The sequence below is a fragment of the Ornithodoros turicata genome, chromosome 1 (genome assembly GCF_037126465.1).
Source record: "Ornithodoros turicata isolate Travis chromosome 1, ASM3712646v1, whole genome shotgun sequence".
NCBI lineage: Eukaryota > Metazoa > Arthropoda > Arachnida > Ixodida > Argasidae > Ornithodoros > Ornithodoros turicata.
The window spans coordinates 9,009,886-9,035,874 of NC_088201.1; the positions used below are offsets into that span (position 1 = coordinate 9,009,886).

Genomic DNA, 25,989 nt, shown 5'->3' on the forward strand with positions numbered 1-25,989 from the left:
ACGCATGCACATACATTGGATGATGATGGGGTGGGCGATTCACCGCCGCTGAGTCGGTACGTACAGTACCCTATTGCGCATTGGGAATGGATGGGCCCACTTGCCCCACTTGCGCCGTTGAAGCTGATATTCCACATCTTCTCCTCGACTGCCGCAGCTTCGACACCCTTCGAGCTGCGGTGCACAGACTTTTCTCTGGCCACTCCGCTCGGCCCAGTACGACATCCCACACAGCGGTGTGTGACAAAAGCAGTTTTGACGTTCCTGAGTGACACAGGTCTCATAAACAGCCTGTGAACTCAAGTCGTGCCATCTCATTCTTCAGTGCCCCACCCTCATCTCTCACCCTCAACGCATTAACCTCATCCTTTTTTAAAGTCATCTTTGTCTTTAATCTATCTCATCCTTCTTTCATCTTTTGTTAGTTTATCCTTTATTTCCTAATTATTTTCTTTTCTTTTTATTCATTTATTTTACTTCCCTTTTTCTTTTCTTTCTTTTTTTTCGGAATAGCAAGCCGACGTCCCGTTTGGCTGTCCTTTCCTTCATTTTTTTTTCTTTGTTCTAATAAATATATCCCCACCCTGAAGTGGATTGTGCTCTGTGTATGGCTTTTTTTTTTCTTTTTCTTTTTCTAAAGGAACAGCAAGTCGGCCTCAGCCTGACTAACCTTTCCTCCCCTTCTTTTTTTTTTTTTTTTCAAAACACGTATCCCCCCCCAGAGGTGGAGATGTTGCGGCCACTCGATTGCGTCCTAGTCTTTCTGCTCGTTTCTCGAAAGACGCCACTCTGGTTTTTCTAGCAATAGGAATAGCCCCGGGCGTCACGTGTTACGATGGTGACATTGCTCATGCGTCACACTGAGTACAGCATTTAAACAAAGGGATGTGAAACGGGGCCTATACGAAGCTATGTTGTTTGGAGCATGCTCCAACTCAAGCTCTCGTGCGCACGGAATGGCACAATTCCCACGCCAATGCAGAGTATCCTTCATTCCGCATCCCTTTCGAGGGGGAACTGCTCTGGGGCCTGTTAATCGAATTGGTGACGTCCAGCAGCATCTATTAAAGGACGACGTCGCCGCCGCGTCTTCGCCGTCCACAAGACAGAGGCAGCTCATTAAGTCGCAAATTTGAACCCTTGGGGCGTAACACAATTAAGTTTTCGGAAAAGCAATTGTCTGAGATTAAGGGGGGTGGGGGTGGGGGGGATCGTGCATACGCGACGGCACTAATTTCATTGAGCACAAACGCGGAAATAAGAATACTTCCGTGGCTCTCGCAATCTGCGCCTAGCCAAATCCTTCAAAGCTAGCCTCCGAATGAGAGTCAGTCAAGATAAAGTTCTCCCTTTCACGCACGGTTGCCCGAGAAAGGCCGGTCGCCGTAGCAAAGCGCGAGAGAACGAAGGGTATTGCATCACAGTGGGCCAGCCGGACGCACAGCGTGAGCTTGGTCAATGCGGCATTCTTCACTTCACCGTCAAAATATAATTATTGTTCTCTTCTATTCAATCCCCAATGATAGCTGAACATTTCCCTCAAAATTATCCCTTCGCGACAAAACACTCTTCTGTTCTCCTCAATCGTCAAGTCAGTAGCTTTTTCCGAAGTGCGCTACCAAAGGTACGAGTTCGGAGGGGAGGGGGGGGGGGTCAATCCCCCCCGAACCCCTCACTGGCTACGCCACTGCCTGATATACACACAAGAACCGACATAATTGAGGCAAAATTTCCGTCTAAATGATTTATGTCGAACTGCCGGTAAAGACTAATGTACTGGAAAAAGTACTTCGCTTTGCGTCCCCAAGCACACGAGGTTCGCGCTTATTGGGTTTGTTACGTGGTATAATTTTAGTATCAAGTACAATCTATTATGGTGGCCTATCTACCATTGCTATATACAGATTGTTTGCTAGGTTTAGTTTTTTGCATTATTTGCGTATCAAACTATAATCGGTTGGGAGCGTCACGAGTAAGCAAATCTGAAATTTTCTAACAGTATGAAAATAACCAAGACCTTGAAGCCCTCCTAGGTTTTTCTTCTCAAAAATACTTCAGTAGTAGGCGTGCAACTTAGCACCGCTTTCGTGGAACGTACCAAGGAGAAAGTAGCGATTGGAAAGATACAATTTAATCTCCAATTTAAAAAAAAGTATAATTGGAATAGTGCAATTTAGAGGACAGCCCATTTTCTCATCAACTTAACTCGTCCACTGGTTGGCCAAAAAAGTCAGTCTGACGATATCCCTCTGAAGTCAAACAGCTGAGGCAGAGAAGTTTAGTGCCCCTGACGCACGGGCAAGCTAGACCTCCTTTGCGGTCCTTAATTGCCGTGAACGACACCTTGCTGAAAGGAGGTCGCGCCGGTGACAGCGCCGGTCTGCCTTTCGCTCAGTAGCGCCATCTGAAATCTGGCTCCAGAGTACTGTGCTCACGAACCTTCTTTGCGGCTTTCTAACTTCGTCTGTTAGGTAATTAAAATCTTCAAGTCGCGCACTTTTATCATCAATCACCGCGGTCTAATAATTGTCGGCTGGCCCTGTGTTCCACACTCTAAGAAAAAAAAGGAGTACTTTTACTCCTTTTGGGGAGAAATTGCATTGCCACAAAAAATAGTCCCTTTCGGGAGTAAACGCACAGGAGCAAATGAATGTCACAGAGTGAAGACCGCATTTCACGCGCTGTTGTAAGAGTCCTAGGTACATAATTGGTGCGCATGCATGAAAATATAAATCTTGCGCCATACTAGGGCACAATTTGCGAAGAAAGATGCGCTAACTGTTTCTTACTCTGTGTGGCTGGAAAATTGCTACGTTGTCTGAGTTATACAGCCTTATGTCGTTCAAATTGACCAGGGCCACATATTTACGTAGACTGTCGCATTCAGGAGACCATTCGCAAAGTTTAGTGACAATTTGCAGTCCTGGGGATTAAATGTCGGGACTAAATGTTGGGTTAGGGGACTAAACTGGGGAGTAATTGCAGACTAGGGGAGTAGAAGCTGCAATTACTCCCCGTTTTACTCCTTTTTTTCCTAGAGTGCACGCTACACCTTTTCGCCCGCAAAAAAAGATGAGCAATCTCCTCTTCCGCAAAAGGGGCCGCCTAGGAAAGTTCCGTTATCGTGTGCCTTGGGAAGCAGACGCTGTCCTTCTCTGAAAAAAGGCCTTTAGACTGCCCGTGTGTCAGGGGTGTAAGGCACCTATACAAGAGACGCTGGCATCAGAGAACAGAAGAGACGAAGATTCCGTTTGAAGGGAAACACTTTCGGGTCGGGTAGTTTCGGCGCTCACAATGCGGGCTCACAAGGTATCCTTTGAGAACAGCGCCGACGTTTCTATAGCATAAAGGCCAGAAGGTATGAAACCTTCCAGGTTTGCAGAGGAACGCACACGCGAAGGGATTTTGTTTGAAACGCGGGATGGAAGAGCATCTCAGTTGCGGCGCGACTCAGTCGTGCACTTTGGAAGAAATTCTCCCACTGCCGCTGTTGTGTATGAAGACAAACAGAGCCAGAGACATTCGTGACAACGGGCCCACCTTCTAGCGTGCGCTGCGTCTGGAGTTTCCGCGCCTTGTGTATTGCACTATATTTCACTGTACATGTCACTGTCATTCTTCTGGGAGGATATAATGCTTTCAACATACAGCAAGTGCGTTTGAAGCACTCCCGACATTATCGACAAAATATTTTTGTGCGACGACAAAGGAAATTGAGTTTGTTGTACTGTGATACTCCGCAAAGTGTTGCGGATCATAAATGTGACAGATGGATCAAGTTTATGATCTGGAACATTTTACGGAGCACCTACAGCAAACTCAATCTCCTTGTAGTCGTAAAGATACAACAAACAGTTTATATCGATTGTTTCTCAGACTAATCGCCTTTCACTCTTTCTCTTCTCGTACGGCGCGCTTATATGCTCTTTGACTGCTGATCCACGTACGATCCACTTTGTCCCAAGCAGCAAAATGTACTGAAAGTCGAGTGCAATAGGGGTGGATGGGTAGGTGGAAGGCCTTGAACAGAGTCGTGAAACTAAAGAACATTGATAAGACACATACCGTCCACCCCTGTTGCACTCGACTTTCAGTTCATTGTGCTGCTTGGGGTATTTCTTTAGCCTAGTTTATTAGCAACGAAAAAGTGGCGTACCATCCAAAAAAAGGCGAGTCTATCCGCTGCGAGTGTCGCCTCGCGGCAATGAGGCTTGTGCGCAGTGACGTCACGTTTGGTCACGTGACATTGAAAAACCTATTGCCGCACCGGAGTCACAGTATAGGAGGGCATGCCGTGAGATGTTGCGGTATGCGTGCAGTTACGAGAGGAAATTGTAAAAACACGCGCTGCAGCCTCATTCGGCCCGCAGTAAGACGCCTGTGACGCACCCCCATGTTTTCCCATGTCACGTGACTCCAAAGCGTTCAAGGGCTGCCCGTGACGTCATGTACACGAGCCTCATTCGGCCATTTATTTATGCACGATGCAGACTAGTCAATACGAGTTTAATCGCGCACGATCGCTTGATATACCCCCTTCCCCCCTTTCTTCTGAGAGGAGAACGGGTCTCATATTTCGCAGAGAGTGCTCCATAGGTTCAGACCCATCGGTTCCGAATATTGCGAAATAGTACAACGTTTTGGGCGCGAGCCCGGGAGGGAATATAGGTTTATTGCAAAAGCCCGGCGCGAGCCCGGCTAAAATATTGCGTCGGATACGGTTTCCTAACAAGGTATTCAGACTACGTAAATAGTGTGAGTAATCGCAACAAACTTTTCAGTCGAATTTTGCCTGATATGTGTACATACGAATGGTAGATTGTACATATTTTTAGCATAAAATAAGTATTTAAAGAGATTGCAACATTTATTTTACTGAAAAACAAGCTTTCGGACGGAGTCCGTCCTTCATCAGGTGCGATACATTGAACACTTGGTAGAGATATTTACTTGTGTAATTAGATAACTATGTTAATAAAATATTCTGAACATCAAAATGTGCAGCACAGTGCAGTTCATGTCCCTGGTACTGAATTCGCTGCTAGCTAGATTTTTGATTTTGACTTGATTTGACTTTACTGGCGCAAGGATAACAGAGACCATGCTGCGCTGAACAAGTTTGTTGAGTTACGCTACAGGTCCAATTCAGTCACATATTTGTATTACCAGCGACTATGAATTGCCTACATTCATTGTCAGATCTGCCATTTTTTGTTACTATATCAATAGACGGTATATATATGTATTCTCATCGTGCTGCACAGTCCACATCATTGTGACACCGGGCTAAGGCCCACCCAGCACATTGCCGGCCGTATGGTGCGCAACGTGTGGGCAGGTCGCAGCAAAGTGTAGAGTCGCGTGATGTGTAATGTACACACAAGACGATCTGTGGTTTAGTAACATGTAGTTTGGTACGAACATAACCATCATCTCTCGTAACGAAAAGCCGTGGAGCTTTGACGTACCACCAGGCGAGGGAGTCGCCAATATTCCTCCGTGTCTTTCTGAAACTTCGGTGGTACATCTGTGCTATCTTGGCACTTGTGGGTATGAGTGTGAACGGAGAACGGCGAGACTGTCCACACCGAACGTTTGCCATACTCTCGAGATATACGGACGAGAGCAAGACAAGCGAGATTTCCGCACGCGCTACGAGGCTATACAGTGAACAGTAACGAGGCAATCGTTTGTTTTCATCCGCCGAACCCCGTCGTCGTCTTTGCTTTGGGTCGTCGGTCGATGCCGTCCAGCGGTCGTCAGTCGAGCAAGGAGCGACTGCTTGGACGGCTCCGAAAAGCGGGCCTTCTGGGACCTCTAAAAGCGACGTTTCTGCCATTACGAACGCTCGCACAGTAGCGGAAATGGAAACCTAGGTTTAGAGTCAGCGGGGACAATTGCAGCGTGCAAAACGGAAGAATATAACGTTGAAAGCGAAACTGAACTAGGTGATGTCACGACACTTTGAATTGCTTCCAGCCTGTAGCTTCAGTAACGTGGATTTTACGAGAGAACTTGACGTCAACATAAAATGACATCGTAGGACGTCCAGTGCACAGCGTTCCGGATGAGGGTCTGTTACTGTTTATGCACCACAGGACGGAATAATCTTTTCGCAGCCGCCAAAGCAGACGGCAGTTCGGTCTTTTTTATTTTTATTTTTTTCTTGTGGAAACAGTTGTAGCTCAGAAATTTGACGACTGCATGTCAACGACTGAAAGTGACGACACAGAACACAAACATAGCTCCATCTAACATATAGCTATAGGGCCCTGCGTTTTCGTTTTCACCTGAAAAGGTCCAATAGCATAGGCTGACTAATTTTTCGGCCGTACTGTTTTAGACGAAAAACGAGGATCATGCATGAGCCAGAGAGAGTGGAGAATACGCTCATTTCGTTCTCACCTCCCAAAGAACCGGGAAAGAAAAAAGCTGACCCTTTCCCAAGACAACTTTACGAAACTTCTAATGTCAACTAGCACACAGCCACACCAGAGTTTAGCATATTAGACTGGACGAAGGAACTTCGTAAAAGTAAGAAAGAAAAGAAAAAATCCAATGCACACCTACCAACCGAAGTTGCAGTGTGTGCCAAATATTCCGTACCACTTCTTCTTTATATATATATATATATTCACGTGGTCGGCCCTTTAATGGCTCCCTCGAGTCAAGGAGCTGTGGGAAACTCGAGAACCTCGGCACGAAGTTCGCCACTACTTGTCACAGCCGTAAAGAATGGCCTTCCCAAACGCACTTAACGTGAATTCGGGAACGCCGCGCGGAAAAATTCTGGACCGTGCTGTGCATATCATATTTTTCCGGGGCCACACATTAACGCGTGTTAGATAACGTAGTATGGCTTCCATTAGGCAGCATTTCGCGTAATATTTCACGCACGCCGCGTTGCCTCAGGCCGGCGGCGCGCTGTATGACGTGAAGAATGAGCTACACAATTTACAGTCACAAATGCTCGCTGAATAAAGATGCATTACTCGTCGCTGGCGAGCGCCAAAATTAACATTGTGTCAAAACTAACACCAGCTCCCGTGGCATAGTGGTTAGGGTGGCGGCTTTCCACGCCGAGACTGGGAGGTGACAATCCCCTCACCGGCTGTGCTGTCTGGGGTTTTCCCCTGGGTTTTCCGGCAGACTTTCCAGACGAACGTCGGCACAGTTCCCCCTGAAGTCGGCCCAGGACGCATAAACCCCTCTGTTCCCCCACTCCTTCCTGCTGTCCTCTCCCCATCTGTCCACGTCTATACGCCGCTCATAGCCACAGTTGCTTCGCGGCGCTAACACGGAATTAAAAAAAAAAGTGGCCGCACAACTAAAAAGTGGCAAATAATAACAATAATAAGAATAATTTATTTGGTCAAAACGTTGACCGGGGACAGCGACAAAAAGTCACAATGTGTCTTGACGGGGTCACTGTCCCCGTACAGCAGCATCACGTAGTATGTTATTTATTTATTATTATTTTTGTTACAGAAAAGTGAGGTATTAGGACAGTGCACCTTACAGAAAAAACAAACAAAACGATACACTTATTCGAAACACTTCTTAACTTGTAAAATATTCCCTAACACATTTCCTTGTGGCTCCTAGTAAGTTAATGGAAATGTTATTTAACAATGTAGGCAGAGCATGTTTTATCTGTTGTTCACCATAAGATGTTCTACAATTTGGAATGATGCATTCATGCTGATGACGATGAAAGTTTGTATATATAGTAGGTGAGAGGGTGGCGATATTAAGCAGAACAGGGTCCGTTCCCCTCGCGGCTTTTATGTAGGCAATTGAGAGTCGGTACTCATACAAACGGTGAATGGGAATAATATTGTGTTTTCTAAATCAGCCGGTCTAAATACAGTCACTAAACCAGACTACTATATATGGCTGTGTCCAGAGGTGAGAGTAAAATAAGGTTGGTTCCTATATAAATCTTTATTTTAGAGACTCGGCTTCAACTTCTGAAACTTTGCTTCTAATTCACACCTACTTTGTGCGTCACAAACAAAGCAAACGTCACAAATATCAACGTCCTATTTCGGCGATGACGACGAATATAGATCACATTTCGTCCGCGGTAAACCATCCGTGCCCGAACGCGTTGAGGATCACTAAGCACAGATCTTTGACGCGATACACGCATCGTCCGTATATCTGGACCCACGCGGTTAGTGGGCCATATTCGTCCGTGAGAACTCTCCGCGAAGTGACATTTATTTTAACACACATACACTCATATCGTTATCAGACCACAGAGTTCAGTTTTATTCTCAATGACTATTAAGCTCAGAATATTAGGACGCCCTCTCTCGTCCCTTTGGCCTTCATAAATATGTATCTCGTAACAAATCAATCCACGAAGTCAGTGCCCCGCTTATTCAAAATGCCTCGGTTATTTATGCGGCGAATTTGACGCCACAGCCTGGGAGAAGGCAACGAGTACTCGCCCACGCGTGTCAAAAAGTCGAGTCGTTAACGCGGATGCCAAGCAGCAACGGGGGATTACCCACTGACTGCTGGCATGTATTAACGAGTTATGCTAAGTATCGGCGTTGAATATGTCAAGGACGCACTAGTTTGCTCTTCCTTCTCACATTTACATTGTCTGTGCGTGAATGTAATCAAGCAGCAAAAAAAAAAAAAAAAAGGGGGACTATATTATGTGCGAGCGCAACGGGGGTTGACGATGAAATAGCTGGTTGGGCAAAACAGACGCGCAAAGGGTGTGTGCAGTGCATGGCACGACACACGCTGCTAGCCACACAGAACAAATTAAGGTGATAGAGGGAGCGGGAAGAACGTTGTCCCGGGTGACACCAGGGAGTCTTAGGGGGTCTCTTCTGCCCCAACCAAATGACCGATTCTGCCGATTCAAAAAGCTTAGAGGAAGCGAATTAATGACACTTCTAGGAAGCCGGACGAAGCGTCCAAGATCATTCACACGCTTTTTTTTTCTTTTTTCTTTTTCTTCTTTTTTTTTTTTTTTTTTTCGTAGCAAACACACGCAGCATATGTTACGACTTTCTCTTCGCGGAAGGTTCCATCTGCGAAGAACGTGAAGAAACCGGTCACGGTGTCGTCAACAAGTCAGCAAGCGCTTGCAGTGGGATGACTCGATCTCGCGTTAATGGATCAGGATGAAGGCAGTTTGGCTTACATCACGCGAGGGGGGGGGGGGGGGTGATGTCTCTCCAAAACAAAAAGGGAGGAAAGGTTAGTCAGGTATAGGCCGACTTGCTATTGGTTAAAAAAAAGGACACACACAAAAACAAAAAAAAAAGGGGGGGGGTCGTAACCGCCCACTGGTTGTGCAGGACTGAGCCAAGCAGAGTGGCCAAAGAGACGTTGGGGTAACCAAGTTGTCGTAAGTGGCGCGTTGGAGGACCAGTCATTGAGAGAGATACCGGTTGCAGAATAATAGCTAGTGGCGTAATGTCGGCTTCCACGCAACAAGCTGTGCAATTGGGGGAGTTCGTCTCTGGCGCATGTTATACAGGAGTGAAGATTACATGAGCAGTGTACGAGTGTACTCTCCACATTCAGAATATGATGGGGGAATGGCAGGGGATGAGGGATTTTGTGGCGTTCTAATGCGCTTTGTATACTCGAGCAGACTTTTCCATCTGAAGGAAACTTTACAGTTGTCGCAAATGGACGCTTTCTATCGTTGAAACGCCCTACTGAACACGTTGCTACATCCACCAGCTTCCCAAAAGAATTACATCGTCCATAAAATAAAATAAAAATATTCGCTAGTACAAACAGCCGCCATGTTGTCAATCGGTCGTAGCCGCGGAATGCAACGAAACGACTCAGAACGCGCTCCCCCACGACTCGCTCACCCATTCGTAATGCGCATGCGCGACGATTCAGTCCGTCAGATCTTCAGTAATTCAATCTTCCATGTAAGTCACGGTGCCAAGCTGGATGAATTTATTAGCATGCTTCGCCGACCACCATTAACGTCTGCCACGACAGCTGTCACGTCGTCTGTCAAAAGTATCTCTATACCTACGGAGTACAAGACGATGAATGTCCTGGTACGACTCTATCCTTTTAATGTTGTCCGGAAGTGGGTCGCAATACGACGTCCTTGCCCCACGTCAGAATTGTACTTAAATAGGTGCACGTTGAAACCTCGCCCACCCCTATTGATTGGACAGACAGCAGGCGCATCTGTGTCGCCATTCACGCCAACGCCTTTAGACATCAAAGGGCCTCGCGCCATTACGAAAGGAACTTCTCTCGCATGCACCGTTCTCTAAAGGAGTGTGGCTGCAGAATTGCAGATGCAGAATGCTAGAGGTGTAGAATTGCGAATCATCTCATGGGTAATCAGGGATGAAGTTGGACTGAAGCGGGTAAGCACACTGCATTGGAGCAAGTAATATATTGCATGGAAAAGAAAAGACCTGAATGCGACGAACGATTTTGTTTCGAGAAAAATCATTCAACTCGTACGATGTTGATGTTGTTGATGTTGATGAAGAAAAAATACTAGGGAGAGGTTGAAATCGTCACACGACCAATTCGGCTACTCGCACGAAGAAACTAGTCGAGAGAATGATACGGTGCTTCGCGCATGTCACCTATTCAACTTCGTTGTGGCCGTTCAGCTGCCGTCGAAAGCCAATTGAAGAGGACTCCTCTGTAATGGAGATCCATTGTGCTGGCTCGTTTGAGAGTGAACTCTTGCTCCTCTCCTTGCGTACTTAGTGATAACAAGACTGATTAGCTATGTCGATTGTAATACTAGGCGTGCTATACCACCTTGCAAGATTTGAAAGAAGCATAAACAACCTTTAAAGTGTTTAAACGGCTCAAAAGGCGATGGTCGTCTTTTGAGGAGTGTATTACAGTTCAGTTTGAAGAAGACACGATAATTGATTGCGGCGTACTTTCGAACTATGTGTTCACGCACTCTCACGAGAGAACAGAAATCTGTTTGCCTTGACCGCGAGGAAGGTGATAACTTCGCACGAAAGTTTCCCATCACATTTATTCCTCAGTTCACATTACGCATGTTGCGAAAAATGCTTGGTGTATTGTCTAGCATTGCACATGCTTGAAACAATTGTAAAAAAAAGTGAAAGAAAAGCAAAACCCCATATGCGCAAACATTGTAGCTGCTTACATTTGATGTCTTCCGTTTGGTTCACAGAATAAAATATAATTTCTTTAAGACGTTGGCGCTTGATTTACGATCGCTGCTGATAAATGTACGCGAGCGAGATATTGATTAGTTAAGCTATTCATGCGGGCGTATCTGGCCACAGCATATGATAAAGTGCCTTGACCACACCGAAAACTCATTAATGTGCGTCGGTCTCACAGGCGTCTCATGATTGAAAAAAAATTTTCGAAACTTTTGCAAGAGAGATGAAGCTGTCGAAAAAAGCAGCATCAAACTGTGAAAAATGGGGTATAATCGTAATTTCAATGACGGAGAATGCAAGCCATAGATTAGGCATACATTGTCGGATGTCCGATGCTTTTAGCACGATGATGTTACAAAAGGAGGTAGCACTTTGTAAACCGGTCTTCATCAGTAGGAAGCAGAATTGCGACGATTCATTTGTTGGTTTGAGAAGATATTTAGTAGTGTTGACAGTAGCATCCTCGTGCTTTGTACTATGAGTAACTGTCAGCGAATGTCGGAGATAATAATATGGAGTGGTAATATGGATAATGTGTGTCAGCGACAAGTGTCGCGGGGTAGGACTGCGGGGAATTTCGACCACCCGCGGTTCGTTAACGTGCGTCCGAAATCTGTCACTAAGCGCGAAAATTTGCGCGCGCGTAAATTTTCTTTTCGTGCGCGAAAAAAAATTCTTTCGTGCACGAAAAAAATTTTCGTGCGTTCGTGCGTGCACACACACACACACACATACCATACCATACATACATAAAGATACGATGATGAGATGGGGCTGATGCCGGCCAGCAGGCTGGGCGCTGCCCCAGTGCCATTTGTAGACAGTGAGAGATGATGGTGGAGATGAGGATTCCAGTAATCAAAGCAGGGTGGAGAGGCCCTGTTGATGACAGGAAATCCTAAAGGTGACGGAGACCTCGGTGCTGCAAGATCTCGCCCTTCCGCTGGTAGTCAGGGCAGTCCATAAGCAGGTGGTGCAGGTCAGCGCGCACATTGCATGATGCACAAAGGTCCGATGGCGCACGGCCAAGAAGCTGCCTCGTAACTGGTGTAAATGCAGCATTCAGTCGCATGCAGTGAAGAAGAGATGCATAGTGTCGCAGAAGGCGATGAGGAAGCGACAGTGAGAGAGACGGATCCACTGCGTGGAGCAGAGAGTAGGGTGTCATGTCATGCAGCCACTGCGATCTTGACTTGTCTGCAGAGGTAGCACGGACGAGGGCCTGACGGTCACCTTTGGGCAAGATGATAGAATGGGCTGAACGTATCTGATGACCCCGTAGGGCAGCCCGGTCAGCCTCTTCATTGTCGGGTATGCCGACATGACCAGGTACCCAATGTAATACTATGCAGTGGCCCAGGTCCAGCAGCTCCTTGTAAGGTTCAAGCACGTCAGCAACAATGGACATGAGAGGACCGCGAATGCCCATTGTTGCGAGGCATTGGAGAGCAGCCTTTGAGTCTGTGTAGAAGACCTATGATAGAACGGAACACTTCAGGATCTTGCGCATGGCAAAGAGCAAAGCATGCAGCTCAGCACATGTTGACGACGTCGGATGCGAGAGACGGGAGGTACCAGTTGTGTCTTCGGATGGAATAACATAGGCACATGAGGAGCTGGTTTTAGTGGATGAGCCGTCCGTAAAAACAGGAGTAAAGCCTGCATACCGCTCACTCATCATATCCAATGTGAGCGCCTTGGACACACCTGCAGAGACATAATTCTTTCTCTGCAGCCCGGGAACGGTAGAGCGAGGGCCCAAGGTGGAGTTGAACGCGCCTGGGGCTCAACTTGAACAATTGGCAGGTCAGGACCGGAACTTGTTATTCCTGCGGCGGGAAAGCTTCAGCAATAAACGATGCCGCCAGCGATCGGTCAACAAACGGAGGTAGTGACGGCTCGTCTCATTAAAGCGCCGGATAGCAAGCGGAGTCCCTCCAACCCACGTAACCCATGGCTTTTACTCATTTTACGATACAACATTTAATTTTCACGTAGTCTTCGTTAGTTCGGTATAATTTGTTAGGCAACTAGTACTCGCAATCTAAAAGTCAGTATTCAAAGGCGCTGGCCAAAAATACATAGAATTGTAATCGGTAGACCGCGGATAAATATGCACTAAAAACTCCCGAAATATGCATGCAACTATGCACCAAAAATCTTCTAAATATGAAGTGAAAACTTTGAATATATCATGTTTCTTCACCGTTCTTGGTGTGGAGGCAATACATCTAATGCACGATTTGACAAAATTTGAGTATTGTATTACGTAGCACGGTAAAATAAAACCGCCTTGGTTCAGGAGCACACAACAGAGAAGGCTTGCGCCATAGATATAACGCATGCAGATTTAACGCTTGCTTTCGGCACTGCCCCAAAGTGCGGACTGAAATGCGAACGCCGCCCATCTTCGTAACGGTAAAAAAAGTGGCGAAGGAGAAATACGGCGCACCGTCCACGAACAGGCACAGCGAACGCACCCCGACGCCATGCTAAGGTGCAAGCCTTGAGCGCCACTGTAAGAAAATATTTCGAACATTTGTGGGTAGTATTTAGCGCAGTGGAGCAGCCAGGGTGGGGCTGAACAACACATCCCACAAAAATCCCTGGCCGGCATCAGCCCCATCTCATCATCGTCTCTTTATGTGTGCGTGTGTGTGTTGTTTTTGCAGTTGAGTTCTACGGACATCCTCTCGAAGAAAGTGTGCAGATTCAGTGACTATCCTAGTTCGCAAGCCATTTTACGTCTAACAAATCCTGAAACTCGCACGTCCGTTAAAATATCCATCCCCGAATTGCAGTGACCTCCGACACGTCCATAACGCACTTGTGCTGGGGCTGCTACGGTACCACCTCCCAGCGCTCCACGGGATCAGTAGGATGGGTGAGCGAGACCTCCTCAATGCCCAAGCGCGCGGCCTCCGGGTATGCCTTGGACTGCCACGCACGGCTGAAACCTACACCGTACTTGCGGAGGCGCAAGAGACGCCCGTGCATATTCTACGGGACCGAGAGACGCTCCGCATCTTTGCGCGCTTCGTCACGCAGCACCCTTGCCACTACCTGCTGTCCATTGAGGATGCCCGCCCCGCATCGGCCTTTGGCGGAGCCGTCCGCCGTCTTAAGGCTATCCTCCCGGACCGCTCCTCAGGTGTATCCTACGCCCCTCCTTTATGGGCCCTTGCCAAGCCCCAGGTATTGACCAGCGTCCCTGGCCTAGGCCGAAAGAGGGAGACGCCGTTAGCCGTTGCGCGTCAGCTCGTCCTCGAATACCTATCGACGCATCATCAACACCGTCAAGCGATCTATACAGACGGATCCGTAACACTTGATGGGGCCACTGCAGCCATCTACGTTCCTCAAGGTAACATCGAGCAAGCTTTCAGGCTCTCCCATACCACCTCCTCCACCGAAGCCGAGCTCTTCGCAATCCACGCGGCCCTCCGGCACATCACGACATCGCCCCCAGGAACCTGGACGATCCTGTCGGACAGCAAGGCGGCACTGGAGACACTCGACTCATACTGCACCAAAACAACGGACGACCTGCACACAATGGCAATGTCCCTAGCCAACACCGCCCTTGCTTCCGGGCACAATATATGTCTGCAGTGGATACCCAGCCACATTGGCCTCGGCGGGAACGATCGTGCAGATGCTGCGGCCAGGCGCGCACACGAACAACCCGACGCCGCGGCGCGCATACCGCTCACCCCCTCGGCTTGCCGCATCCAGATCCGCCGCTGGGCCGCCCAAGAGGCGCAGAGATTCATTCGAGAATCAGCCCGTTTCAACGACTTCCTTCGCTCCATCGACCCGGCGGTGGAGTTCTCCCCACCACGACGTCTCCAAAGACCACAAGAGACACTCCTCCACCGACTGCGCCTCAACTTGGCATACACGCCACCGGTCCAGCGCATGATGGGGAGGCAGATCTCGGCCCTCTGCGATGCTTGCGAAGTGGTTGCGGACACATCACACCTCCTGCTGACCTGCCCCAAGTACACCAACCATCGCGATACCCTTTTCCGCTGCCTCGAACGTTTCGGGCACAACCAGCTCACGCTGGCCGCACTTCTTGGCCCTGTGCCTCAGCACCAACAGTGGGCCGTCACAACTGCTTTACTGCACTTCCTGAAGTGCGCTGGCCTGGCCTCGAAGCTCTGAGCTGCGCGCTCCAGGAGCTTCACCTTCGTTTTCTTTCTTTTTTTTTCTCTCTTCTCTTTCTTCTTTTTTCGTTGCTATTTTTTTTTCCTTCCCTTCTTTCTTTTCGTTTTTGTTTTTCCTCCTTTTTACGGAGACTCACCTTTTCCTCTTCGTCCTTTCCTTTCTATTTATTCTTCGTTTTCTTTTGATTTTTTTTTAATGGAATAGCATGCCGACCTTGGTCTGGCAGACCTTTCCTTTCAATAAATATATATTCCCCCCCCCCATCCCCGAATTTTGATATGCAAATGTGCCGAAACCAAAACCACGGCGACCGCGAACGCGACGAGATACAGCGCTCATTTCACGTCAGAGGGCCGCCCATAATAAATAAACCGCTTTCCGGCCCAGATAAGCCTCCGTCGGCGTGGATGAGAGAGAGAAATACGTGATGACTATGATATGGGGATGACTCGCGTGGATGACACACACACACACAAATAGAGATACGATGATGAGATGGGGCTGATGCCGGCCAGCAGGCTGGGCGCTGCCCCAGTGCCACTTGTACGTGATGAGAGATGATGATGGATATGATAAGGAGTCCGGTAATCAAAGCAGGGTGGAGAGGCCTGTTGATGACAAGAAGTCCCAGAGGTGACGCAGACCTTGGCGTGTATGAGCTGGACTGGACCATGGGCCCAGCACCTTGCCTATGGTAAAGGGGCGATGATCGATCGCATGCAGTTCGTGCTGCAATATCGCACGCTCCTGCTGGTAGTCCGGGCAGTTCATAAGTAGGTGGTGCAGGTCTGCACGCACACTGCACAAAGGTCCGAGGGCGCACGGCCAAGACGCTGCCTCATAACTGGTGTAAATGCAACATTCAGCCGCATGCGGTGAAGCAGGGATGCGTAGTGTCGCGGAAGGCGATGAGGAAGCGACAGTGAAAGAGAAGGATCCACTGCGTGGAGCAGAGAGTAGGGTGTAATGTCATGCAGCCACTGTGATCTTGTCTTGTCTGCAGAGAGAGCATGGACGAGGGCCTGACGATCACCTTTGGGCAAGATGATAGAGTGGGCTGAAGCTATATGATGACCCCGCAGGGCCGCCCGGTCGGCCTCTTTATTGCCGGGTACGCCGACATGGCCAGGTACCCCGACATGGCCAGGTACCCACTGTAATACTACGCAGTGGCCCAGGTCTAGCAGCTCCTTGTAAGTTTCAAGCACGTCAGCAACAATGGACGCGAGAGGACCTCGAACGCCCATTGTTGCGAGGCATTGGATAGCAGCTTTCGAGTCTGTGTAGAAGACCCATGGCCGAGATGAACACTGCAGGATCTTGCGCATGGCAAAGAGCAAAGCTTGTAGCTCAGCACATGTTGACGACGTCAGATGCGAGAGACGGAAGATACCAGTTATGTCTTCGGACGGAATAATATAGGCGCATGCAGAGCTGGATTTTGTGGACGAGCCATCCGTAAAAACAGGAGTAAAGCCTGCATACAGCTCGCTCATCATATCCAGTGTGAGCGCCTTGGACACACCTGCAGCGACATCATCCTTTCTCTGCAGCCCGGGAACGGATAGTGAAGCAGATGGCAGAGGGAGGGTCCAAGGTGGAGTTGAACGCGCCTGGGGTTCAACTTGAAAACGTGGCAGGTGAGGCTTTAGCTGTTGAATGCAGGGCCTGAACTTGTTATTCCTGCGACGGGAAAGCTTCAGCAGTAAAGGGTGGTGCCGGTGATGAGCCAACAAACGGAGATAGTGACGGCTCGTCTCATTAAAGCGCTGGATAGCAAGCGGAGTCTCTCTCGCTTCTGCCATGATCGCTTCGCGTGGATGATGCGCTCCTATAAGGTGCGCTTTTTCGGTTTCGGCTCATTTGCATACCAAAATTCGGGGATGGGTATTTTAGCGCACGTGCGTGTTTCAGCATTTTTTAAACGTGTAAAGGTGTCCAACGAGGATAGTGTCCCAATCTGCTATTTCGCTTTTGCCCGAAATTCTCCAATTAAAAATTTAATCAATGAATTTAAGGTAATTATTGCGGTTACATACTCTCTTCCAGAGGATGTCCGCCTGGCCGTAGAACTCAACCGCAAATACAACATCTATGCTGCTCTCATAGTTTTTTTTATAAAAATTCTGGTCAGTCTTATTTGACGCACCCGGAATTGGCAAACCAGGGGTCGCTCAGCAAGTTCTCGCTGAGCGACCCCTGGTTTGCCAATTCCGAACGATGCGCAGCTACCCAGAGCTGACGAGCCGCAAACACGGCGAAACACGTGTCCTCTGGTGCTGTCGCATCGTTCCATGAGTATCTGTTTCTCGGCGTGCAGCCATAGAAGCCATCTTAATATGTAATTTTGAATTTCAAACACGTCTAGTGTCATTTACTTGTTTCTTTAATGGCTTTTTTTCTCTTTATATATGTATATGTATATATATATATACGAGGGTGGTTCCATAAGTTTCCGGCCCGACCAACTTTTAATAGTCATAGAGACGAAACAAGTGACCAAACAATCACTTTTCGACATAGTCACCCTTAACTTCGATGCGCTTTTGATACCTTTCAACCAGCATTCTTATACCCTTGAAAAATTGTCCGAAGTTTTGTCCGCAAAATGCTGGGAAACTGCCTCTTGCACCTCACTATCGTTTTGAAATCTCCGTCCTCTGAGATCCCTGTTCAAGTTTGAGAACAGGAAGTAGTCACTCGGTGACAAGTCTGGACTGTATAGTGGGTGATGGATTTCTTCGAAGCCGCACTTCTTCAGTGCAGCCTTGGCAACAGAAGCTGTGTGGACAGAGGCATTGTCCTGGAGCAACCGGACATCTCGACTCAACCTGCCGCGCCTCTTTTCCTTGATGGCGTCTCGCAGTCGGTGCAGGAGTGAAGCACAATAAGTCGCATTCACTGTGGTGTTCCTCTCTTTGAAGTCGATGAGAGGATCATGTGACAATCCCAAAATATTGTTGCCATGATCTTCTTTGTGGATTGTGCGACTTTGGCTTTTCTTGGGGTACTTCTCCTGGTTTGCGCCATTCCATCGACTCCTTTTTCGAAAGGGGATCATAGTGGAATACCATAGTCTCATCCCCTGTGACCATTGACTTCAATATTTCTTCTTCGTTCTCTTGACAGAGATCCACAAACTCTTTGGCACAGACGACGCGCTGTTTCTTTTGAACTGACGAGAGAAGTCGTGGCACCCATCTCGGACTGACCTTTTTCATGTGAAGGCCCCCGCCGATGATGCGAAAAACGGTTGTTTTGGAAAGTTCCAGCCTTTCTGAGATTTCCTTCACCCTCAGACGCCTGTCGTTCAGCACTTCCTCCTCGACAAGATACAAATTTTCTGTGTCACCACTTCAACTGGACGACCATCGCGTGGATCATCTTCAATGAACTCTCGCCCCAGTCGAAACTGCTTAGCCCAGTCTTTTACCGTTGTGCACGACGGAGAGGCTTCCCTGTACACGTTGTCCAGTCGCGCTTTAATTTCTTTAGGCAAAAGTCCCTCTTTTGTCAATAATTTTATCACAGCGCGGTACTCGATTTTTTTCATTTCTGAAGAGTGCATCCTGGCTGTTTGAAATGCCGCTCTCCAACCGACAAAAGCATGGAGAGGGTTGAGGGTGGTGCTCCGGTCCTCCAACAGATGGCGCCACGCGTCCTTAATCGCATTTTCAAATTCGCGCGCATTTTCTACCTCGGGCCGGAAACTTATGGAACGACCCTCGTATATAAACATACATTTGCATGAAAATCCGCGCTCTAGTAATCAGTAAGTATATGTTCATAAAGCATAATAGCACCTTCAGTATGAACTGAAGGACGAGATAGACGAGAATAACGTCCTCTTATGTAGAGCTGTTCAAACTGAAGATGTTGCACCAACTAACTCAAAGAAGAGCCTTGTTGAATAATAGCACATATGCCGAGTTTGTTGAGTGTTCTAGATATAGACGCGAAAAAAAGCGGTAACCGCATCCAAACGACTCTGGTTCCACGAAACGACATACTTTTCTTTCCAAAACACTGGCCCATCCCTTCTCTTAACAACGCTCCCTTCACGAGCCCCTTTTTTGAGCGTAGATTGCTTCCGTCCATGAATACATATTCTGATGCACTCGTTAGCATCGTGCTGCCGCTTTTTCGATTTTGACAATACTTCATTTCAGTACGTATGTTTTCCATCACGAATGTCGAACGGCAATCTCGTTTACCGCATAATGCAATGAACGGCGTAAATAAATTTGTCCGATGGAACAGCGAGTTTATATACGCATCACGGTGGATTTATGGGCGCGCTTTCTGGTTTGCAAATTGACTGAGCAGAAAACCGCAGCGAACATCTCTCGTTCGCGACCATGGCGTCGACCTAAAGGGAAATGCGTGCGAAACATGTGCATATGTACGCATGTATAATAGGTATAATGGTATAATAGGCTTTCATGGACTAATGGACTTTCATGTTCCTTCGAGACGCAGCAGATTTCCTTTTTTACCCATCAAATTGTGATTTGTCCAGTTGTGCTTCCCCTCTTATTCGTATGCAGTGTGATTTGAATGATGTTGATTGAGAAGATGTAGATATATTTTCCGGATTTTTTATTTTCGCTGTTAAAAAACGTTTGCTAGTAACTTGCTTTATGTTTTACTTTTGTCCTGTATGTCTGCACTATTTGCTTAATTTTGTTGTGCACCTCCATCAAGGCATCCGCCGTTGGTGGGCACACTGTGTGAATAAATACGTGAATAACAGGCTAATAATAGGTATGAGTTCGTATACATATGCGTATATACTTAAATGTCCATACGAGAAAATTTGAAGCAAACGAAAAAGTAAACGAACAGGAGAAAGACGAAGGGATTTATTAATTTATGTTGAAAAAAAAGCGCGGCTTCACGAAACATCGACTCCCCTTAATTAGTAAAATCTTAGTCTCCTAACTTTCTCGTATGTATTCCACTCTCGAGGTCATTCGCGCCATTTAACTTTTCGTGTACACACGAGCACACAAATTTGCAACTCAAGCAGAGGTATGTCCTTGTTTTTATTGAAGTGATCTAAGTGCTAACGATAAGTGATACGGCCTAACGGTCGAAGAGCAGTCTTGCATACTGTTAGCAGTACTGCTTCTGGAAAGATCTTTCTTAAGTATATGTGCTTTGGTGACATCAAGTAATAAAGTAAGCTTGTGAAGTTTTTCTGTATAATGAGAAAATGAATAAGGTTGTTCCCAGCATACCCAGTACCATGTCCAGGATACCTGAACGAGAACGAAAACTAATACTCGTCGTGGGAGACACAAATGTCGGAAATAACACGTTCATCGACAAATATAAAATCGGTAAAATACGGACGAACGCATACTGTGGTAACCCTTGATGGGTTCGCCTTTTTCGTGACTCATCTAACGAGTCAACAATCTCATATATAGGCACATCCATAATAGCACAACAGTGTTATTGTGATAACCGATGAACTCAACGTAGGCAATATTAATACAGTGAACCCTCGTTATTATGACCATGGTCGTTCCCAAAAATTTTGGTCATAATGCGGCACTGTCATATTAACGGGGGGATTTGCAGAGGTTTCACTGCATTGTTCCCCAGGAGTATGGTCTTAACGCGGGTATGTCAGATTAGCGGGGGTCATATTAACGAGGGTTCACTGTAGACCTTTTGTGAACACAAGAAGATGGGCATACTAAACAGGATAGTCCCAGCAACATCACAGCTTGTAGAGTAGCATTCGCTCTCTTATGAAAAAGAACAACTCACAACCGATGAACAAATATAATATATTCGCTGGAGATTACTTCGAGGTTTCTTTGTAGGAGTCTTACACTATGAAAGTCAAAAGCTGCTTTCAACGTCTCTACTTAGATACCTGCTTACAGTATATAGGTAGGGCCTGACTTTTTAGGGTTTTATTTTTGGCCAAATTCGGGGGGTAAATATCGGGTGATATTTTTCATTTGAAAATTCGGGTGTATTCGGGTTAAATCCCGTTACGGCATATTCTGTCGTCAGGAATTCGGGTGCATTCGGGTGATTTTTTTTTGTTTAATAAAAATTTGTCTTAACATGGAACTAATGTTTAGCAATGTTATCAAATTTTATTTTAATGCACGCTTATGAGTGTGCCACGCGACCCGGATGTTTTCGGGTAAATTCGGGTTAAACCCGAATTTTACAGGTTTCGTTCGGGGGGTAAATATCGGGCGGATACGGGTTTAACCCTAAAAAGTCAGGCCCTATATATAGGGTGTCCCAGAAAACGTGTCATTGAATTATAATAAAAAAACTACACCACCAAGAGTCATGAGGTAGTTATTATAATTCAATGACACGTTTTCTGGGACACCCTGTAGGTGCGAGCACAGGCATTCCTCCTAAAACACACACAAAAAAGGACGGTATCGAGACTAAGTATTCTAGCGCAGTCGGGTCAGTGGTCAGTCATACATTAAAGCGGGAATCCCCCTCTTTTTGCTTTAAGAAACTATATGTGGTCGGTTGCGGTACAAAAGAGAAAGACTAATATGGGAGCGGCACATGCAGCTGACATAAAACAAAACAGAAGCAAAACTCCCAGTCAATAACCTCGGTGACCCAGTTTGTACCTCCCAGTTCGCGCTTCGGCAGTTTGTGACAGCCTATGCAGTTATTGTGGGTAAACAGCCTCGGGCTTCACGCTGCACCACCGGTCATCGCGACTGGAATGACCACGTGCGGTGTGGCGCTTTCACTGCTACGAAGGTGCTTATTGCATTGTTCCAAGATCGACTCCACGACGAAATTTCATTTGGAAATATTGACGAGACACGCGATAGAAAGAATAGACATCGTAGAAAACTGGAACGCGCGTAACAGGTGTATCCTCGTGCAACTGGAGTGGCGCGTAAGTCATTCACGATGGAAAGACGTTCAGGCCGCTAACATGAACATACCACTATACCTTGGCTTTTGCAAATGAAATGAGTGTGGTGAAGGAATTTGAGTGAATATGAGTGAAATTTAGTGAACAACCGAAAGGGCAATAAGTACCCTCTATCCCCCCTTTTTTTCTTTATTCACATCACATCACATCACCCTCTAGACTCTCCAGTTGGAGCCATTCGTTTTAACCTGTATTTTATTTTCTCACCTAGCGATGTGCTCGTTCATAACGATCACCGCGATATTCCCGTTAACGAAGGAAATCAAAGCACAACGTCTCTGTAGGCACTAGAAGATGGTGTAAGTACAGGGTTACTCAAGTAAATATCGTAAAAAAATTGTTACGAAACTACGCAAACTCGCACATACCCGATCGGCTTAGCCAGCGGAATAGGCCAGCGTTTTTGTTTTTGTGTGTGTGTGTGTGTGTTTTTTTCATTATTATTATTTTCGCAATTTGTCTACAACGAACTAGACCAAGCGAAAATTTTATATATAAAATTTTAGCGCATACTACGTCCTTCAACGTATAACATAGCTTCCAAACGGTGATTTTGATTTTATCTCCATTAGCAACCCCGTACTTTATCACGGCTAACCATAGATTTGGTCAGCCAAAGACATGCAGCTATAAAAGCCGAGGCGCTGAAAGAAAATAAAAACACATTTCGATTGAATTCTGTCCGTGGAAAGATGTCTTTACGTTGCCGTAATACACGCCTTTTTTTTTCTCTCCCCGAAAGAGATTACAAAGGAACGCTGCAGCGCAGTATCGGGTCGAAGTTTGCCAAGTTTCAGCGGCTGGTCTGTCCTTTTTTTTTCCTACTGGCCTGTGTTTGCAGATTGATGGTGCTTGGACTATGCTGCTTTTACGTGTTCGCAGCTGTCTGCGCAGGAAGGTGATTGATTTCTTCCCGTTTGGCTCCTTTGGGGTCATCAAAAGATCCTTACTATGGACGATACCGCATGTGTCCTTCAGGAAGAGGAGGTTACTCTGACAGCCGCTATACGGGTAAAGGAAGTAATGATGTCTTACGAACCACTATCGCATACCAGCTGCTGGCAACTATCAAAGGTTACCACATAGGCGTGCTAACGTTCATGATGGGGCTGCCTCGTCCACGTGTGCGTGAGGGCGAAAAACAGGAGCATTTTACTACGGCGAGCTAAGAGGTTATAGCCGCTGGTGTGCAGCGCAGTGTATAGTGTGCCAGGGCGGGCTGAGTGTAACGAACAGAACGACCAATGAAACGCGCCGCACGTTGCATTATATAGAGACCAGTGTGACATACACGCTCAAGCCAGTGGAGGATTTTGCGTCACCACTACGACCAACAGAATTCGCCATTAGACTCCCCGATAGAAATGTGACCATATCAGATGTCACTGTGATACGCACGTTGCATTATATAGAGACCAGTGTGACATACACGCTCAAGCCAGTGGATGATTTTGCGTCACCACTACGACCAACAGAATTCGCCATTAGACTCATCGATAGAAATGTGACCATATCAAATGTCACTGTGATACGCACGTTGCATTATATAGAGACCAGTGTGACATACACGCTCAAGCCAGTGGAGGATTTTGCGTCACCACTACGACCAACAGAATTCGCCATTAGACTCCCTGATAGAAATGTGACCATATCAAATGTCACTGTGATACGCACGTTGCATTATATAGAGACCAGTGTGACATACACGCTCAAGCCAGTGGATGATTTTGCGTCACCACTACGACCAACAGAATTCGCCATTAGACTCCCCGATAGAAATGTGACCATATCAAATGTCACTGTGATACGCACGTTGCATTATATAGAGACCAGTGTGACATACACGCTCAAGCCAGTGGATGATTTTGCGTCACCACTACGACCAACAGAATTCGCTATTAGACTCATCGATAGAAATGTGACCATATCAAATGTCACTGTGATACGCACGTTGCATTATATAGAGACCAGTGTGACATACACGCTCAAGCCAGTGGAGGATTTTGCGTCACCACTACGACCAACAGAATTCGCCATTAGACTCCCTGATAGAAATGTGACCATATCAAATGTCACTGTGATACGCACGTTGCATTATATAGAGACCAGTGTGACATACACGCTCAAGCCAGTGGATGATTTTGCGTCACCACTACGACCAACAGAATTCGCCATTAGACTCCCCGATAGAAATGTGACCATATCAAATGTCACTGTGATACGCACGTTGCATTATATAGAGACCAGTGTGACATACACGCTCAAGCCAGTGGAGGATTTTGCGTCACCACTACGACCAACAGGATTCGCCATTAGACTCCCCGATAGAAACGTGACCATATCAAATGTCACTGTGATACGCACGTTGCATTATATAGAGACCAGTGTGACATACACGCTCAAGCCAGTGGAGGATTTTGCGTCACCACTACGACCAACAGAATTCGCCATTAGACTCCCCGATAGAAATGTGACCATATCAAAATGTCACTGTGATACGTTTTCCACATTTTTGTCAGCTTTGGTGTCTCTTGAGAGCTGAACCTCACAACGCGCATGCGCTGTTTTCGCTCTTCCACATTAAGGCTTTTGGCAGTTTCACAATATAATATAAGGCTACGAAAGAACTCCGATACAGCACGATTTCCCATTGATAGTGTGTCACGAGGCACATGACGATAATGACACGAAACAGTATTTCATCGCCAGGAGGTACGGTGCCTCCCCCCCCCCCCGCCCCTATTAAATGTGAGTTAGGCCTTCCAAAATGTTATGTCCAACGAACTCCAAAGACGCAAACTTTGTTGTTTGCGTGTCCGAAGGAAAGAGAATCTGCACACATATACTCTGTACAATTGCACAAAGATTAAAGGAAAGAAAAGGCGGGATGTACCGAGCCGAAGAGAGACAAAATACAAAACTCTCTATCGTGCTCATGGTGGCCAGAGGACAAAATACAAGCGACACAGCTACTCTGGTGTTTATCACGTTCAGCAGGTCAATGAATCCCAGCGTCAGACATTCTACCAAGAGTCTGGTCAGTATAGAAGCAGTCTGCGAAGAGGGCCCGCCTTTATGTGGCCTGGCTATATATGGTGGTCCTCCGCATATCGCTTCCTGCGGTGGCTTCCTCTGGTGGCGTTACTTTCAAATGTCTTTTCCTCGCCTCTGCGAGGCCCGATCGAGCTCCAATCCTTTTCGCATCATGACGGCTCCCGTTCTCCCTGCACCAGCAACTTTTTCTCGATCGCAGAGGAAGGGCCAAAAAGAAACGCGCCCTCAAACCACATAATTAAAATGCGTTGAGCCGCGACGTCTCCGGTTTCCGACAAAAGCGATCACACACACACGTAAGACCGAAAGAGGTTCACCTGAAGAATAACAGCAATAAAATAGGGCCGCGTTCTTAGAAAACTAAGCCCACACTAAAAATGGATCGCGTGTCGCCTGTCGGCATCCCCCCCCCCCCCCCCCCAGATCTAGCGTAGAATACTAAAGCCGAGAGGCTGCTTTGCATATATCGCAGTGCAAGAATTCTTCCCGAGGGATTCCGATATTAAAAGGTGTTTCGCGCCTCCTTTCATGCATAATAAAAAGAACAGCTGCGTGTTATGCAGGATTTTCTTTTTTGTGATGCTTTTTCGACGCTGTTCGAGAAAAAAGAGAGAGAGATACCGCGACATGAAAGGCATTTCGCTTTGAAAAGCAAACACC

At 46.9% G+C, this 25,989-nt stretch overlaps 2 protein-coding genes across 2 annotated transcripts in view; both read left to right on the forward strand.

The window, feature by feature from the left end:
* The window catches only part of LOC135377432 (prolactin-releasing peptide receptor-like), a 290,387-nt gene that overhangs the window by 88,227 nt on the left and 176,171 nt on the right, over positions 1-25,989 (forward strand). The gene's annotated exons all lie outside the window — the stretch shown is intronic.
* On the forward strand, positions 14,046-15,332 carry LOC135388380 (uncharacterized). Its single transcript, XM_064618241.1, has one exon. It carries the CDS (start codon positions 14,046-14,048, stop codon positions 15,330-15,332), a length of 1,287 nt encoding a protein of 428 aa, XP_064474311.1.

What these genes read in the sequence shown, in the direction of transcription:
- LOC135388380 (XM_064618241.1), top strand. Translation starts at nt 14,046, where the DNA reads ATGGGTGAGCGAGACCTCCTCAATGCCCAAGCGCGCGGCCTCCGGGTA.